We start from the raw sequence: 15,872 nt of genomic DNA, 5'->3' as shown, positions 1-15,872 counted from the left end.
ACAGAAAATACATTCCATGCCCAAAGAATGCTACTGCCTTTAAGAAAATAGGTAATTCCTGTTTTGATTCTTTTGCAGTTAATGTTGCCATTTCCCTTATGTCATAGGAGGAATTCAGATGAGTCGGTCAGAGGTTTTGCAGCAGCCTGCTTGTCATGAAAATGCTCTACTTTCCAATCCCTCCTGGTTAATTGGCATTTTTATGAAAGGAGAGTATAGTCTTGTCTTTCTTTTCAAACTGCAGCCAGCAGCATCACTTTGTTAACAGATATGCCGTGCTTCCTTGGGAGTGCCTGCAGGACAGATGGCGGAAGTTCTAGTGGTTTCAGCAGTGGAAGAAATGGGACGTCTTCCTGCCTTGTGTGTGAGTGATCAGGATCTCCTTGTGGGGATCCAGGTTGGTCAAGTTAAGACTTGTGTTCGACCTGTTACTCACCCAGCCATGTATCTGCTTATACTGTTAATACAAAAGGTAAACTTTTCTGTTTCAGGTGTGTCTGGGCTCAGTATTATCATCCATGGTGGTGGCACTGTGAACCAAGTATAAGGGAAAATATAAAGCCACAAGGAAATTTTTCTAATAGCATCAAATTATGTTTTCAGAGCAACTCTGTGCAAGAAAATCACAGCTCAGGAAATCCTTTTCTAATAAGTTAGCATTTTGCATAGATAAGTTCAACACTTTGCAGTGTGAACTTTTACAACTTTGTGCTGTTATGTAGTTACGCCTTGCTAACATTGGTGCTTTTCTTTTTACAGCCTAATAATGCAGCCTGCTCTCTCCAGGTGGCCACATTCAGTTAGCAACAGGTTCACATTGAATGCTTTTGGACAACTTTAGCTTTGACTTTCACCATATGTTGCTGTTCCATCAGCTCGTTCAGCTAGTGCTGCCAGAATTGATGCTATCTCTTTGATCCAGACATTAACGAGCTGCTTTTTTCCTACCTAAAAATGAGGTCATCCATGAAAGAGAGAGGGGCAGTGTCTCTCGGAAGGTTTTCATGGTTAACACCTGAAAGACTGGGTTTTGAGACTGTAAGTAAATAAATAGATGATCTCTGCTGAAGTGAAAATCACAGAAGTTCACTTCTGTGGGTAATCTTGCTGAGAAACTAGGGGCAGCTTTTTATGAGTTGAAATTTCCTTTTTTTCATTCTCTTTTTAGGATGTAGATCATTCAATGAACTCTTTTCAGCTCTTGTCAGCAGAGCTGTTAAGCTGGGAGGATAGCTGTATCTCCTTCTGCACCATTTGTAGCTGTGCAATGGAAGTGGAAAACTATTTGACTGCTGAAGTGACTGCTGAGTTGCTTGCATTGCTAGTTCCATTCTGTCAGCAATGTCAATTAGTACTTCAAGAGGTTAATATCTCAGAAGGGAGGCTTTGTGAGTCATATGGTCTCATCTGATAGATAATTATTATAGTCCGCTGATTTCTTCATGTGATTTAAGATTAAATTATGAGGTACGAGAGAATACTGTGATTTCCTATTGTATTTTCTTATTATATAAAATTGTGATAATACAGCTAGCATTCTGACCTGCTAGTGAAAAATGAAAACTTCTCCTGGTATTTTTTTCTGCCATGAAGTCTTTTAGAGTGACTACATAGAGATTACTAAGCCACTGCCTTTCAGCAGCCCAGCTTGTCCTTCCTTGAAGGAAGTATGGTGATTCCACAATTCCATGTGATTTTGGAGGTGATGGTGTCACCTCCAGCCTCAGTCTGCTGAGGCTGGAAGACAGCCTTGGCAAGGAACTGAGTCCTGTCAATATGGATTTAATGATTTGTTTTCCTTCTGAATTTAAGGGTATCTCATCTGTATGCCTTACATTTCATTCTGATTTAAAAAAAACCCAACCAACTAGTTTAGAGTAAGTGATGGTCCTGTGAATGCTCACCTGGAGATAGCTGGCTGCAGTCTCCAGCCCAGAGTGCCAGCATGGTGGTGTGGCTTTGATGCAGGGTGGGAGGATGGCCTGCATGTCCTCCTCATACCTCTTCCTGTCCTATGTCTCCAATGAGGACAGGAAGAAGTCATCAGTGGTAAATCAGAAACATACCTGCAGAAAAAGTACATCATTCTTACCTGCAGAGCAAAGCTAAGTTCATTAGAGGCAAATCAACAGTGAAATGTAAATTGCAAGTGATGTTATCAGTAAGCTTGGGTTATCATGAAGGACAACAATGTTTACCAAAAATTTCATTCACTGCCTTTCCTTAACTAAATCATACTGTTATCTCCCCTGTCAGCAGTTTTATGGTGGTTCAAAATTTAGATTGAACTATTGCAAGAGTAACATATTCATTGATCATAATCGGGAACAATTTCAGTAAAGTTCATTTGTTTCTTGCCATAATTTTTATTGTCATTTCAGTGTATTTTTAGGCTAGAATTTCCTTCCCTTTTTAGAACGCTGATTTGTAAATCAGTGTCTCTATAAGTTTATCGTAGTTTATTCTTACTTGAATGTAGTCATAAACTTGATTTTATATACTAGTACATAAAGAGGGATGAATAGTAGACATACTAGAGTAAGGTATTTCCCAAGAGAGAGGCCCTTGGTCCTGTTTCTGCTAGTGGTGGTGCTTTGTTTTCTGCTATAGGGTTGGATCCCACTAAAGGCTAGGCAGCAATGGGATTTTAACATCAACTGATTTTATAAAAGATAGAATGAAAATCTGTTTTGCAAATTATTCTGCTAAATTAATGAGGTGAGAATGTTGTGAAATGATTCAGTGCTTATAATTAGGAACATCTCTCTTTTTCCTCCCACCTGTTCTTTTTACCAGGTGTTTTCTTTGGCAGGGATTTAATGCTGTGCAATGGTGCTAGAAATGAAAAGCTACAGCTTAGTGCTCATGGGATGGCTTTAATATCTGTAGAGTTATGTCATGTGGAAGGTTCAGCTGCGTGTAGTAACCCAGTTTCTATGGTGATCTGTTTTCTGCTCTTTCCCTTCTCTAGACAGTAGAAGATGTACAGTTTCAGCTGAATAAATTAAAGGTGCCTGTTTCATGCTGGCATAGATCACAAAGTTAGAAACTGCTATGCAGTATTTGCTGCCTGAAGTTAACAGTATTTGTGTCTTACATCAGGAGACTTCTCTGTCTGGCCTAGAGGAGACCAGCCTGTTAACCTGTTTTGCTAGACAGTATTTAAAGGCTTTCCTCTTTCATATTGTATTTACTTTGCTTTCTGTTAATTCCTGTGATGAGAGGGAAGCAACATCACATTAGAAATACTGAGGATGGGGAAACGCTGTCAGGGGCGGGGGAAACCTGGGCAAAGTGTGGTACACATTCGGTGTTTGACTGTGTCTGACACTGTAGCATCTCTGGTTTAAACTAAAAAAACTTACCTGATTTCTGGCAGGGTTTTGGTGTTTGTTTGTTTGTTTTTTAAATAGAGTTCTGTGAACAGGTGCATTGGGATAAGTTTGGATATATGTGTGTTCATGAAGTTTTACAGGGAATCCTCTGTTTAAAAAACAAGTGCGAAGGAAAGAAGGTATTGCTCCTGAGCATGCTACTTGGGTCTAATACTGCACCTCTGTTGCCAAGTCCTGGTTAATTATTTTGGAATTATTCTGTAGTTTCTGTAGGCATGTACTTGCATTGGCACATACACTTGTTAGCACACACCTTCATTTTAACTCAGATAAGGTTTCTTAACCTGTGAACTGTGGATATAGCAGGGCTGAAAAATAATCCAAGCGCCCAAACCATGACTTCTGCTAATTTCCTGGCTGCTCCACTGCCTTTTTATTGGCCTCCATTGCTGTTGTATACAATGCTTTGTGAATGGCAAGAACACATACTGAAAAATTGTTTTGTGGATCTTCCATTTTTCAAGTAATTCATCAATAGTCATCTTTTGGGGGAATGGGGAAAAGGGTATGCAAATAATAAAGTAATACCACACTTTTATACTGAAAACAATAGCAAATATGTATGAAACTAATAAAGCTTAAAGGAAAAAAAACCCCACAACCATATATTTACTACAAAAAACAAAGTTTATTGTCTTTGTATAAAGTAGATTCTTAGGGCTGGCATAACCATCCAGTGAAGATGAAGAAAGACCAGGTGTGGGAGTATAACATGTTTTGCAGTGAATTTTTAATTCTTTATGTCATTATTTTGTTCCTTTCACTCAGTAGAGAGAATTGGTTTACATATATGGCATAAGCTTTTCAGGAGTTTGGGAGCTTTCTAGATGAAGGCGGTGGCAGTGCTTTAAAGGCTGCAACGTGTTAAGGGTAAAAGCCATTGATTTAGGCTGTTGTAAATTTCTTAGGTGCACTGTAATTGAGAAGCATCCTGTGTATGGGAAGCAAATTGCTTTGTGAGGTTTGAAATAATTCCAGGCACTGAGCCTCCCTGGCAGCCTCCAGCTATGCAAGGTGCCTGTCCCTCTCCTGGGCTGGGGCTCCTTGGGTCTCGCTCCCCAGCCCACTGCCTTTGTTGGACACAGTTTATTGTTTTCTGTCTTGCAACAAGAAGGCAATATGAAGTTTGGTCTTTCAAAAAATCCCTAGTAGAAAAAAGAGGTTAATCATTTTAAGTACTGGGAAAACCGGGTTAATAAGAGGGGGAAAAAAAAGCTTCAGCTTTCTTTGAGGCAGATGATCTATACAAAAATAAGTTGTGTAAGACTAGGTAATGAAGCTGTATAACTAAATGACATGAAATGCTGTGCTTTGACAAATACGTTACAGTTATTTTGAAATAATTCAGTGGATTGAGAATGTTTTGCAACATGGCTGCATGTCTAAAGCCAAGAAGCTGTTTTGTTTGCAAAGGTGGTGGGTGTGGGATGATCTCAGCGCTCTCTAGGCATTGCAAGAGCATCACTTCAGAAGCTTTAATATATTACAAATGTCATAGCCTTTTCCTTGTGTTACTCAAGAGCTGTTTTCATATGTACATATTTACATGTACATGCAACTGTGTAAGTAACTAGATGGTTTCCATAACATTTAATTGATTCTTGAATATGAGATAACTATTATATCTTCACTCATTTAAAATATGAGTATTCTTTACGTTTTTAAAAACAAGTCATATGTTGGTTTTGCGTTACTTTTATGAATAAAGTTTGGGTGAAAATGTTCATTAACTGGAATGTTTTGTTTTTGTTTTGCATTTTTTTTTCTCCTATTATTTGGAGGCATTTTCAACCAAATCTGTTCAGATTTTTTCTTTTGGCATTCTGCAGATAATCCCTTTTAAACTTGCCTTATTTGCAACTACAAAGGAAAGAGCTTTTAATATTTGAGATCAGGTAGCTTTGCCTGAATTAACACAGATGTGCTAAAGTGTTCTCTTAGGAGAAAAACAAGGTATATAATGCTATGTTGCAAATGCATTTAGAATCTGCTCAGAAGAGCATCTCCAAGTGATTTTTTTTGATAGCCAAGTTTTTGATCCCTCTGAAAACGCAACTTTTTTCTTTGTGGATTTTCAGCATTGAATGTGCACCTTGGATCATTATTTTCCAAGGAAAATGCCCTTTTCTTCTGGTGTAGGTAATAAAAGTAAGCTTGTGTAGCCTTTTCTCAATAAGATAGAACAACTTATTCACCTCAGATGTACTAATTAACTTGTCTCTTGCTTAAGGGTTTGGCTGTTAAAGATGTATTTAAAAAAAAAGAAAAAACCAAGGTTTTGGTGTCACATGTGTTGATGATTTAACTATATTGCAACAAAAAGTCACTGATTTTTTGCTGTTGTTTTTGTATTGCAGTATGCCAGGGTTTGGATCTCTGATCCAGAGGAGGTCTGGAAGTCAGCAGAACTTCTCAAAGATTATAAACCTGGAGATAAAGTCCTCCAACTTCGACTTGAAGAGGGCAAGGTAGAGCTACCTATTGTTCTTGCTCTTGACTGGAGACTGATGTATCTGACACAGGAAGCTGTATTTTCAAAATATATCTGTATTTATGTATGTGCAACTATTCTTGTCCACTGACTTCGAGTAGTATATTTTGTGTGATAAACTATACTGTTTATTTACAAAAATCCATTTTGCCTGATTTTAAAAAATAAAATAAAATAAAATGTGTTTCTTTTATTCAACTGCCTGTTACGCTCAGTTGCATCATCTTTTTCTACTTATGCCATTAAAGCTACAACCCTGGTTTGATATTCCAGTGAGAACAGTGTTGCTAGAGCAGTGTTGCAGAGAGCGAATTGTGACTTTTAAGTTGTTCATAACCATCAGAAGATTAATAACGGTAAAAAGGGGCAAGGATTGAGAGCATTACAAAAATGATGCTGCATACATTGTAGAGAAATGATGACATGTCTATGAAAAGCTCACATCCTTCTTGTGAAGATCTGTTCATTTGTTTCATGCCATTTAAATGGTTGTTTAATTTTAACATATAATGATGGCGATCCCTCAGACCTTCTCATGGAATATAAAGATCTACTGCAGTTGGTCAGATACTTGTTTATAATTTCTTTTCTTCTTACCAGTGGCCAGCTTAGATCCTACTTTCACGTAGACACCTACATAGCCATGAAGTAAAAAGAACAGATTATATGTAGACTAGCTTCTAAATAAAATATTTTACTTTAATGCATTTCAGTCTTTGACTCATTCACATTTTTGTATGGCAAGCTGAGTACGACCTTTTAAATGTGACAAGATTAATTCCACCCTACGCACCCCCTTATTCCAAGCTGTGTGGTGATGCTGTGCACTTAAGTATTGCATATAGCAGGGGGTGTTTGCCAATTAAGTAATATTGTGTGGTGACAAGAAAATAGCAGATAAATTAAGTAATTTTAGATCTAGAGACAGATGCAATTGAAACATCTATATTAGAGATTAATTTATATTTGCAAAAATAGTAAGTAGCTTTTTTTTCAGTTTATATGTTCTTCATGGCATTCTGCCAATGTTCTTGTGTCATATGACTGTATGTGAAGCTGGCTATAGACTGATGGGAATCTGCTTCCTCCGTCTCTTCCACTCAAGAGGAAAACAATATGTAAAACTAGTTAGATCTATGATATAACACATTTTGTTTTATTTAATAAAAAGATTTGGCAGCAAAAGAAAGGGGTTTACTTAAGTAATAGTTTAAAAAGACGATGGCTCCTAATGGTCGCCTGTTGCATATAGAAAACTGTTTTGGGAAATCTTAAATGACGTTTTTGGAGAAAGAACTGCTCCCTCAAGTCGCCAGATAATTTAAGTCTTGCATTGTGTTTTTGTAACTTAAGCATGTTTTGCTGGGAAGAATGGTTGGGGGGACTGAATGAAAAAACCTAAGCACCAGCTCTTTCAGCATGCATTTCTATTTGATTTTCAGGACCTAGAATATTGCCTAGATCCGAAGACCAAGGAACTCCCGCCCTTGCGAAACCCTGACATACTTGTTGGTGAAAATGACCTCACAGCGCTCAGTTATCTCCATGAACCTGCTGTTTTACACAACCTCAAAGTTCGATTTATAGACTCTAAACTAATCTATACCTATTGTGGCAAGTACTGTCTTTTCATACCATAATTTTTACAGAAAATGCTGTAGACAGGAAAAGTAAAGACGATGATTTTAAGTTAAAAGTACTTATATCAACAGTGTAATGATAGGACATGTTGGGCTATTCTTATGAAAGTCCCTGTGTTCATGGTCATTAAGTGCAGCAAACAGACTTGAAAGTATTATGGTTCAGAGAAAATTGAATTTGCTTTGTATCCCTCTAGCTTCCCAATGGACTCTGTTTCTAAAATGTGTATTCGGCAATTTTAGCTTGCCAGCAGGATCCCTGGGGTACTGGTGTTCCCCTTACGCTTGCTCAGACAGGCATGGGCTGGAGGAGGGCTTCACATGATGCAGATGCAGGAGGATATCCATGCTGTTTGGTGGATTTGTTTCCTACCTGTGCATTGAGCTCCTCTATCTCTGTACGGCAGATAACAGTTTATTTTCTTTTTTGTGTTTTCCAGTCAGTGCCACTGACTTTGTAACAGTGGACTGAATTTGTAACAGTGTGTGAGCCAATCCTTCTCCATCCATTCACAGTTATGAACAATCTTAGTTTTAAAAATGCAATTAAACTCACAGAAGATGTTACACAAAGTTGTAATTGCCTGTGATATTTTCAGGTGGCTAGAATGGGGGGAGCTACTTTAATGATCACTTCATCATACGTTCAAAATTGCAGCCGAGTGGTCTATTTTAAAGAAACATATTGAGATAGTTAAGTCTAAAAATGTAGATTTCATGCTTTTTTCTGTGTGTGCATTTGGTTCTTTTAAATCTCAGTGTTTAGTCCAAATACAACTTTTAATACAACCTTTCAATATAAAAAAAGTTGCTAATTTTTCAAATATACAAATATAAACTTTGGATATTGTGGCAGTGCATAAGAAACAGTTTAAGTCATTGGTGGATTTTTTACATTATACAATGATGTGATTGCTACAAAGCAGGTATTGAAAATTTCCTTCTCATAATTGTCTGATTAAGGCAAACACATATTCTTCCAGTAGGTGTAGTCAAATTATCATTTGAATATTCATTGTAGCTCAGTTTATGCCAGCAGAAAACATGCCCCATAATTGCTTTTAGAATATGCATTTAACTTTCTCTCTAATCAGACTTTTGTAGGACAGTCCCAGTCTTGGTTACCGCATGCCAGAGTATATTGAGCCTTCTCGATGTCATCATATATTAGACTTGCTGTTTATAATTTAATTGTATTTTGTGCTACTTCACAAATGATAGAGTAGGGAAGTCAGATTGCAAGGTGGCCCTTGACAGGTATCAGCTAATCCTGACTGCAGGTGTCTGAAGCAGGAATTTGTGTTTTGCAGCTGAAGGCCTTTGCCTGTCCTGGTCTGCACAAGAAGTACGCCAAGGGTCAGATTTTCCCTCTTCTGGTCACTGTTACAGCTCCACCCATGGTGATGGGCATGTCTAAGGCAACCAACATGTTAAACATGTTGTGGTGGGCAGACCGCAGGCATTAATATCCTGCCACATTTTGCTCACTCTGGTGATCTGTAATCTGTGGATGCTCAGCAGAGTTCATCTCTTCCCAGTCCTGCTCTTGGCATTGTCCAGACCACGGGGCACTGAATCAGACTTTGCTTCCCTCTGCCAGCAACCAGCCTTCATTCCCATAGGAGTGGGAGATGATTCATACCCATGTCTCATCGCATCATGCAGTCAGAGCATGACTAGAGGCACAGAATAATTTAGGTTGGAAGGGACCTCTGGAAGTCATCAGTGGAGCTCCCTACTTAAAACAGGTCTGACTAGATCAGGTTGCTCAGGGGTTGGAGCAGTCAACGTATCTGAATATTTGAGTATCTCCAGTGATGGAGATACCACAGCCTCTCTGGGCAACCCCTGCCAAGGGTGTGTGTTTTGGTCCCAGCACTGGGAAACCGCCTCAGTTCCCCCAGTTCAGATACCATCTGTGTTTCTGTCCCTCGTGGCCCAACGGCAAAGCTCTTGATGGGGAAACATTTTGTGAAAGGGCTTTTGTGTAACTGGAGTCTCATGGCCTGAGCTTGTAAGGGGTTTTCAGTCTGAGTTTCATGCTCCCATGCCCACTGATACCACCATACCCTTCCCATAAGACAGCCTGCCCAGTTTGTGTTTCAGCTGCTTGCAGACATGCTCTGTGTTTAGCATCATTAAAGAGGCTTTCAAAAGGAATGTGCTGTATGCTAGTTTTGTTTTGCTGTGTTTGGGAAAACATGTTGTTTTCATGTTTTCCTTAGTGCAGCTTTAGTTGTGGTTTTCGCTGGTTTTATGGTTTCTCATAGAGCTGGAAGGCCTTTAGCTCTTCATGGAATGGGACTGCCAAAGGGCCTGGAATGGCGGAGCTTGGTCGGCTGTTTTGCTTCTGAACAAGTCTCAAGTGATGAATCTGGATGCTGCGTGTGGGTTTATTAGAAACATGTGAATCCAGTAGTGTGGGAGTTCCCTGTGGTCAAAGTGCAGGTGAAGGAGGTTTAATGCTAACTGGTGGCCTGAGGAATGTAGTAGTTTGTGGATTTATTAGCTTGGGAGGTAGGCATAGGTACATTATGTTATAAGCTAAGGAGAATAAAGTTGATGTGTTGGCCTTTGAAAACCTGATCCTTTGGCCATGGGCGTTCACCTTTCAAACCACTCTATCAGTTCCCATCCTGAGTACAAGTGACTTCCCCTCTGCAAAGATAATTGCCTTAGAGCTCTGCCTGTGGAAGGAACTGTATTTGCCTCCTTAATATGATTCACACATTAGCCAGGTTAGTTTAAATACCCTGTGAAGGCGGTTTGAGCTAACCCAGCTGATTTAGCCCAACGGAGATTAAAACCACTTTAATCCACCAAGAGAATTGTGGTAACATTATTCACAGCCAGTAGAACTAGAACTGGGATGGATGGATGTCCACGGCACTAGAAATTAATTCAACGATGCTGTTTTTAGTGTAATATGTCAAATGGATATTAAATTCTTTAAAATTTCACTTTGAAGTAATCCAAACTTTTAAACAGAAAAGCTCGTGATTTCTTAATTTCAAGTCAACCTTTCACCAGTTATTCAGAGATGATTTATAACTTTGCTTTACTGTTGGGCATATGAAGTGAAGAATTAATGAAGGAAGTTGAAAAGTTACAAAGGAAAATTTGAATGCTTACATGAAAAAACCTGCTGTGGCTGTGATGAAAACTCAGTGAATACTGCTGGTTCGTTTGGATGTATAAAGTACTGCCTGCTATGCAGGAGAGCAAAATTTAATTTAAATTAATAAATCATATTAATATCCACTTTGTCCACATATGGGTGAATACATTCAAGATAAAGAATTAGCTAAGAAGAATGGCAAGAAGAGTAGCCAGAGTTTAATTTAGTGTCATTGTAGGAACAAAAACACACGTAAATCTGATTTGGGAAGGCCCATGATATTTCTTAAAACAGCAATATGATTTAGTGGAGCTAAGGAGAAGTTATATAAATATTAATCTGGATTATAGTCCTGGGAGACAGGCTGATTTAAAAGTTCCATAGAAAGCATATAATTCCTAACTCACTTGTTTTGGATCTTTCCAGATGGTAGTTGCTTGTTGATTTTACAGATCGCTACTGAAGTTAAATGATTTAGTATGCTGGAGACTTGCCATGGGGCTGCTTGTTTTGAATTGAAGGGTTTATTTTTGCCAGTGCAGCCAAAAGCAGGAGGGAATTGTTTGAAGCCTCGCACAGCTTTTTTTTTAATGTCTCTTTGATTAGACTTGCAAGCCTGGGAGGCTTGGCTTGGCAGCATGGTCTTACTGAACTTTTTACTACTTTTCACAGTTACAAAGGGCAGATGTTAAAAACCGACAGCGAAAATATTTGATTCTGCTAGTACTGAGGTCCCTTCCCCTCTCTAAGTGCCCTCTTATTTTTTGGCTCATCACTACAGCATTAGAACTCGGCATAAATTTTTATAGCGACTTTTCACTAGAGCTCCTGAGTCATTTTGGTGAAGTCATTGATGATAGAAAAACACTGACTCTATGGGTATGTCTAGCCATAAAACTTGCCATATATTAGAGGAAATAGGTTGAGGTCTTTCAGATCTTTTAGTGAAAGATATTCTATTGTTGTTTAATGTTTTTGCTATGCTTTGTGCTTTGTCTATAAATGCATGACAAGATTTTATCATGGGATAAAATGGGATGATGCTCCCTGCAGCAGAGCCAGACTATAGATGCTTTCACTTCCCCCAGCTTTTCTATGGAAAATTTCTTAATCAGACATCACAACACTGTAATCTGTGTGGAGCAGAGCGCTGGGATCTGCACTGAGGAAGCGTATGTGCGTGCGTGTGAATTTCTGAGTAAATTTAGAAGCAAGTTGAGTGCTATGGAAATTATTCTGGTGCAGGTTCTTCAGGGATGGTTTGTCCAAGGAGCTTGCGTAGCACACTCGCTGTAGTCACTATGCAGCCATCTGCACCTGCATTGTTGCTTTTAGGCACCAAAATATATATGTAAGAAGAAATTCTATTTTTAAAATGGCCACAGTTAAAATTAGAGTTTCTTTTTATAACCCACCCCCCATCACATTGTCAAGGTGTGGAGGAATTGCCATGTCAAGAGAGCACAGTTTGCCTGACGTGGCTGGGTCTCATGTGCAAGTGATCAGTGTTTTCACTCCTGCCCGGAGCAAATTGTAATTGTAATGCCTATGAAGCATTGTAAATGCTGCAGGAGAGAAAGGTATAAGTAATCTTTGTCAAATCATCCCTGTGGACAGAGCAATCCTTGTTTCTCATGAAAAAGAAAATTGTACCAAAAGCATTTGAAATCCAACTCTGTGTCTAGGAAGGATGTACGGAGTAAGTCTATGTTTTCCTGTGCGGGGAAAGTAAAAGGAAGACATGAGTTTAGAAATGTAGTAATGAGTGGTATTAAAAAAGGCAGATATGTGTTTAATTGGGATGAAAAAACTAGAAAATGGAAAGTGTAAGTACTTATACACACAGATGTATAAGATGAGGGTTTTATGGTGCCTTCTAGAGTTTTAGTTACTTAATTTCCTGACATGACTGTGTACTGCTCTGTATCAGCCCTATGAAATATGTCTGCATGTATTTATTTTTGATCCCTTTGAGCAGGAGGTTGTCCTGCCTGACTGGTAGAGGTGCCCTGGAATACAAATTACACCATGACTCTACTTCGTTGCTTGTTATAAAAACTGAAGATGTTATTCCAGCATAATGGCTGGAGGATTAACACATTTCACATATCCAGATTGACAGTCAGCAAGGCCATGTAGTTATAATTCACAAATCACATTATCATTTCACAGTGTTTCACAGTAAAATATCATTTCATAGTATTTCACATGTAATTCACAGTAAAACACAGGAAGTACAATGCACCCTCATTGGTTTACTGCACTGAGCAGGCTGTATTTCAACACACTCTGAATCTGGTTGTTTTGTGCATGCTAGCTTTAGAAAAGGCAGATAGAGAGAAAAAGTAAGAAGTTGCCCCTGATGTGTTCCTAAGGCAGGGTAGAAGTAAACTCTTCTGACACTTTTTTATGCAAAATTGTGGTCAGACTAAATATCTGTTGAGGTCAGTAATATCAGATCCTTATTCTTCTTTAGTTAATGTTTTTAGAAAGGTTAGAACAATAGTTAGTGTTAAAGCAATTTTTTGGCTTGTTTTATTTTGAAACAACTGTTAATAATTCCTTTTGTTTCATTTCCTTTGTAGGTATTGTCTTAGTGGCCATAAATCCTTACGAGCAACTGCCTATCTATGGTGAAGATATCATCAATGCATACAGTGGCCAAAATATGGGGGATATGGATCCACATATCTTTGCAGTGGCTGAAGAAGCATATAAGCAGATGGCCAGGTTTGTAGACCACAAGTCTTAAATTCATTGTTTTGCTAAAAGGAATAAGACTTAAAATTTCTGGCTGATGGCCTACTTTTTAATTTGTAGCTCCTGAAATATTTTGCAAGGTCTGTCTTTTATCCAGTGTTTTAGTGTGTTTCACAAGAGGATAAGTTGCCTAAGTTAGTAAACAGTAAAGCATAACTAATGCCATGGAGATAATGGCCGCTGACAAGTAACAGATCTCGTCAGTATTTTAGTCTAAAATTTAGCCCCGTGCTTTATAAGATTATGTTGTTTTAATTTGATTAGCAAAATGTGGAGATACTTCTTAATCATCAGTGGATTTTTAAAGAGAGAAGTGCCAGATCCGTAACTGTTTTGTATTTGCATGTGATACAACAGAAAAAAATCACTTGACTTATGAATGCTATTATAGGCCTCTAGTCATGCCAGTGAAGCCCCAGTAATCTGTGGCTGCTGATGACTAGAATTAAGAGGAAGCAGAGGGACGATTGCACAGAGTGCCTGAAAACGGTGTCTCTGAGGACACTGTAACAGCTGCGCAGGAAATCCTCGTTTCTTTAAATACTGCATGAAAATGAACTTGTCACCCAAGGAGAGTGGTTATTAGAAACAACTTCTTCACCCCAAGAGCTTGCCACTTTGAGGAGCTTTTGAAACATTTTGTTTCTAGGGTAAAGATCTTTTGGGCTACTGTGTGGTCTTTGGTTACCAAGATGGTCCCTGTTATCCTCACTGGCTAGCTTCAAGCTATTGATACCGTTTTCCTTGTTGACAATATAGCCCATGACTGAATTAATCGAGTATAAGAGTGGCATATCTCTGGATTAATTGCAATGGGCCTCAAGCCATAATGAAGGTTGAAAATGTTAAAATGTTCATCTTTGAAATCAGCTATCTGTTAATTTAAGAATCCATATGAGAGCTAGAATGAATCAGATGCTCATATGCTATGAAGTTAGCTGCCAATGTGAATATGGTGATTCACGATACCCACATAATTTCAAAAGGAAATGGTACAGTGCAACATTTCATGAATTAGGATAATTTTGAAATGGCCAATGTTTCAAAAATACCCTACATCTGCACTGTTGAATGGCAGAGATATTCACCTTACTTCCTTTCTGCTAAGAAAATAGACTTGTAAACTGGTACAGGATTATAAAGGCAAAAACTGTGTTATGACAGTCACATCTGCATTGTGGCTCTTTCAGACTAGATCATTGTTTTACAGATCTAGATCACTTGTTCTAGACAGATTTGCTGCTCAAGTCACTCTAAAAGCTCTACAAAATAAGAATTTATTAGCCTTATTTTACACCTAAGGCATGGTACAGTGACCTGCAATTATATGTCAATGATGGATGTAATCCAAATTCCCAGAATTTTTGTTCTTAATATGAACAAGTGGAAGTGAGAGGTTGGAGGGGGATCTCTCTCCACTAGCTGCCTCTAACCACTGGAGCGGGCTTTCCTCTTACCTGTATTGAAATTTGAAATTGCCAGGTCGCCTGTATTCTGTGTGCTTGTAAGCCGAAGCTGTGCAGTAGAGATTTCTATCTTCCACCATATGCATCTTCTGCCATCAGGGGAAGACTCAGAGGGCTGAGATTTTGGCTAGAGTTTTTGCTGTGGTTTTTGCTTTTTGTCTTAATTGTCTGCTTTTCAGCTCTCACCGTGCCCTCCAGCAAGTTGGCTGTCCTGAATAACAACAAATAAGATGCGGTAGAAGTTCCTTTTTGAAACAGATTATGAAAAATTCTATAAGCATGCAAATGATCTTAAATAATCCTTTTGCATTAATGAATGAATTCCTTTGTGTGTCTACAATGTGTTATAAATAAATTGTTATTATTTTATGAATAACTGACAGTACTTTCATAGGTGCAAAATGAAATCTGAGAATGAAATGGAATCTGAAAATGAAATGAAATTAAAATGAAAAAAAAAATTCCTTTACAGTAAAGTAACAATTTCATTGTTTATTTAGTTTCCCAACGTTTATTTCCTTTCCTCTCTGTTTTTTTTTTTCTTGTTCTTCTGTAAGAACTTTTTCTGTCATTTGGACATACTTGGTTTGCTCATTGAATTTAATTTTCTAATGCTGTTTCCAATTCCTTAAGTCAGTTGTCCTGCTCTTTAACTTCAGTGATACTCTCTACGCTCTGAACAAATCACCTTTTACTCCTGAATGATGAAGTTAAAGAAAAACAATGTGCAGATTTACATTTCTGCAGGTGGTTATTTGAAAATGAAAATCAGATTGTGACTATTTCATTAATGTTTTAGTAATTGCATTGAATATTCATATGACAGCTACTCATATGGCATTAATGTGCATTTATACATGTAATTGGTGAGATTTATTTTTCTGTTGTTTCTAATCTTTCCTAACTCCGTTTTTAAAAGATTACTGGAATAATTGGTCATGATGCTCCTATCCATAGGGCCTCAGAGCTCTTCTAAATATTTACTCCTTACGTCTCTTGCTA

At 38.2% G+C, this 15,872-nt stretch overlaps 1 protein-coding gene across 5 annotated transcripts in view; it reads left to right on the top strand.

Annotated features, from left to right (window-relative positions):
• Nucleotides 1–15,872, top strand: part of MYO5A (myosin VA) — a 103,819-nt gene that overhangs the window by 14,353 nt on the left and 73,594 nt on the right. For all 5 annotated transcript variants that reach the window (XM_064456431.1, XM_064456429.1, XM_064456427.1 and 2 more), the window contains exons 2-4: nt 5,753–5,863; nt 7,329–7,500; nt 13,230–13,374. In XM_064456431.1, coding sequence (XP_064312501.1) covers nt 5,753–5,863; nt 7,329–7,500; nt 13,230–13,374 — 428 coding nt within the window. The remainder of the gene's footprint in view (nt 1–5,752; nt 5,864–7,328; nt 7,501–13,229; nt 13,375–15,872) is intronic.

The sequence above is a fragment of the Phalacrocorax carbo genome, chromosome 7, assembly GCF_963921805.1.
Source record: "Phalacrocorax carbo chromosome 7, bPhaCar2.1, whole genome shotgun sequence".
NCBI lineage: Eukaryota > Metazoa > Chordata > Aves > Suliformes > Phalacrocoracidae > Phalacrocorax > Phalacrocorax carbo.
The sequence above is the reverse complement of the archived record's forward strand: the minus strand, read 5'-3'. Positions and strand labels throughout refer to the sequence as shown.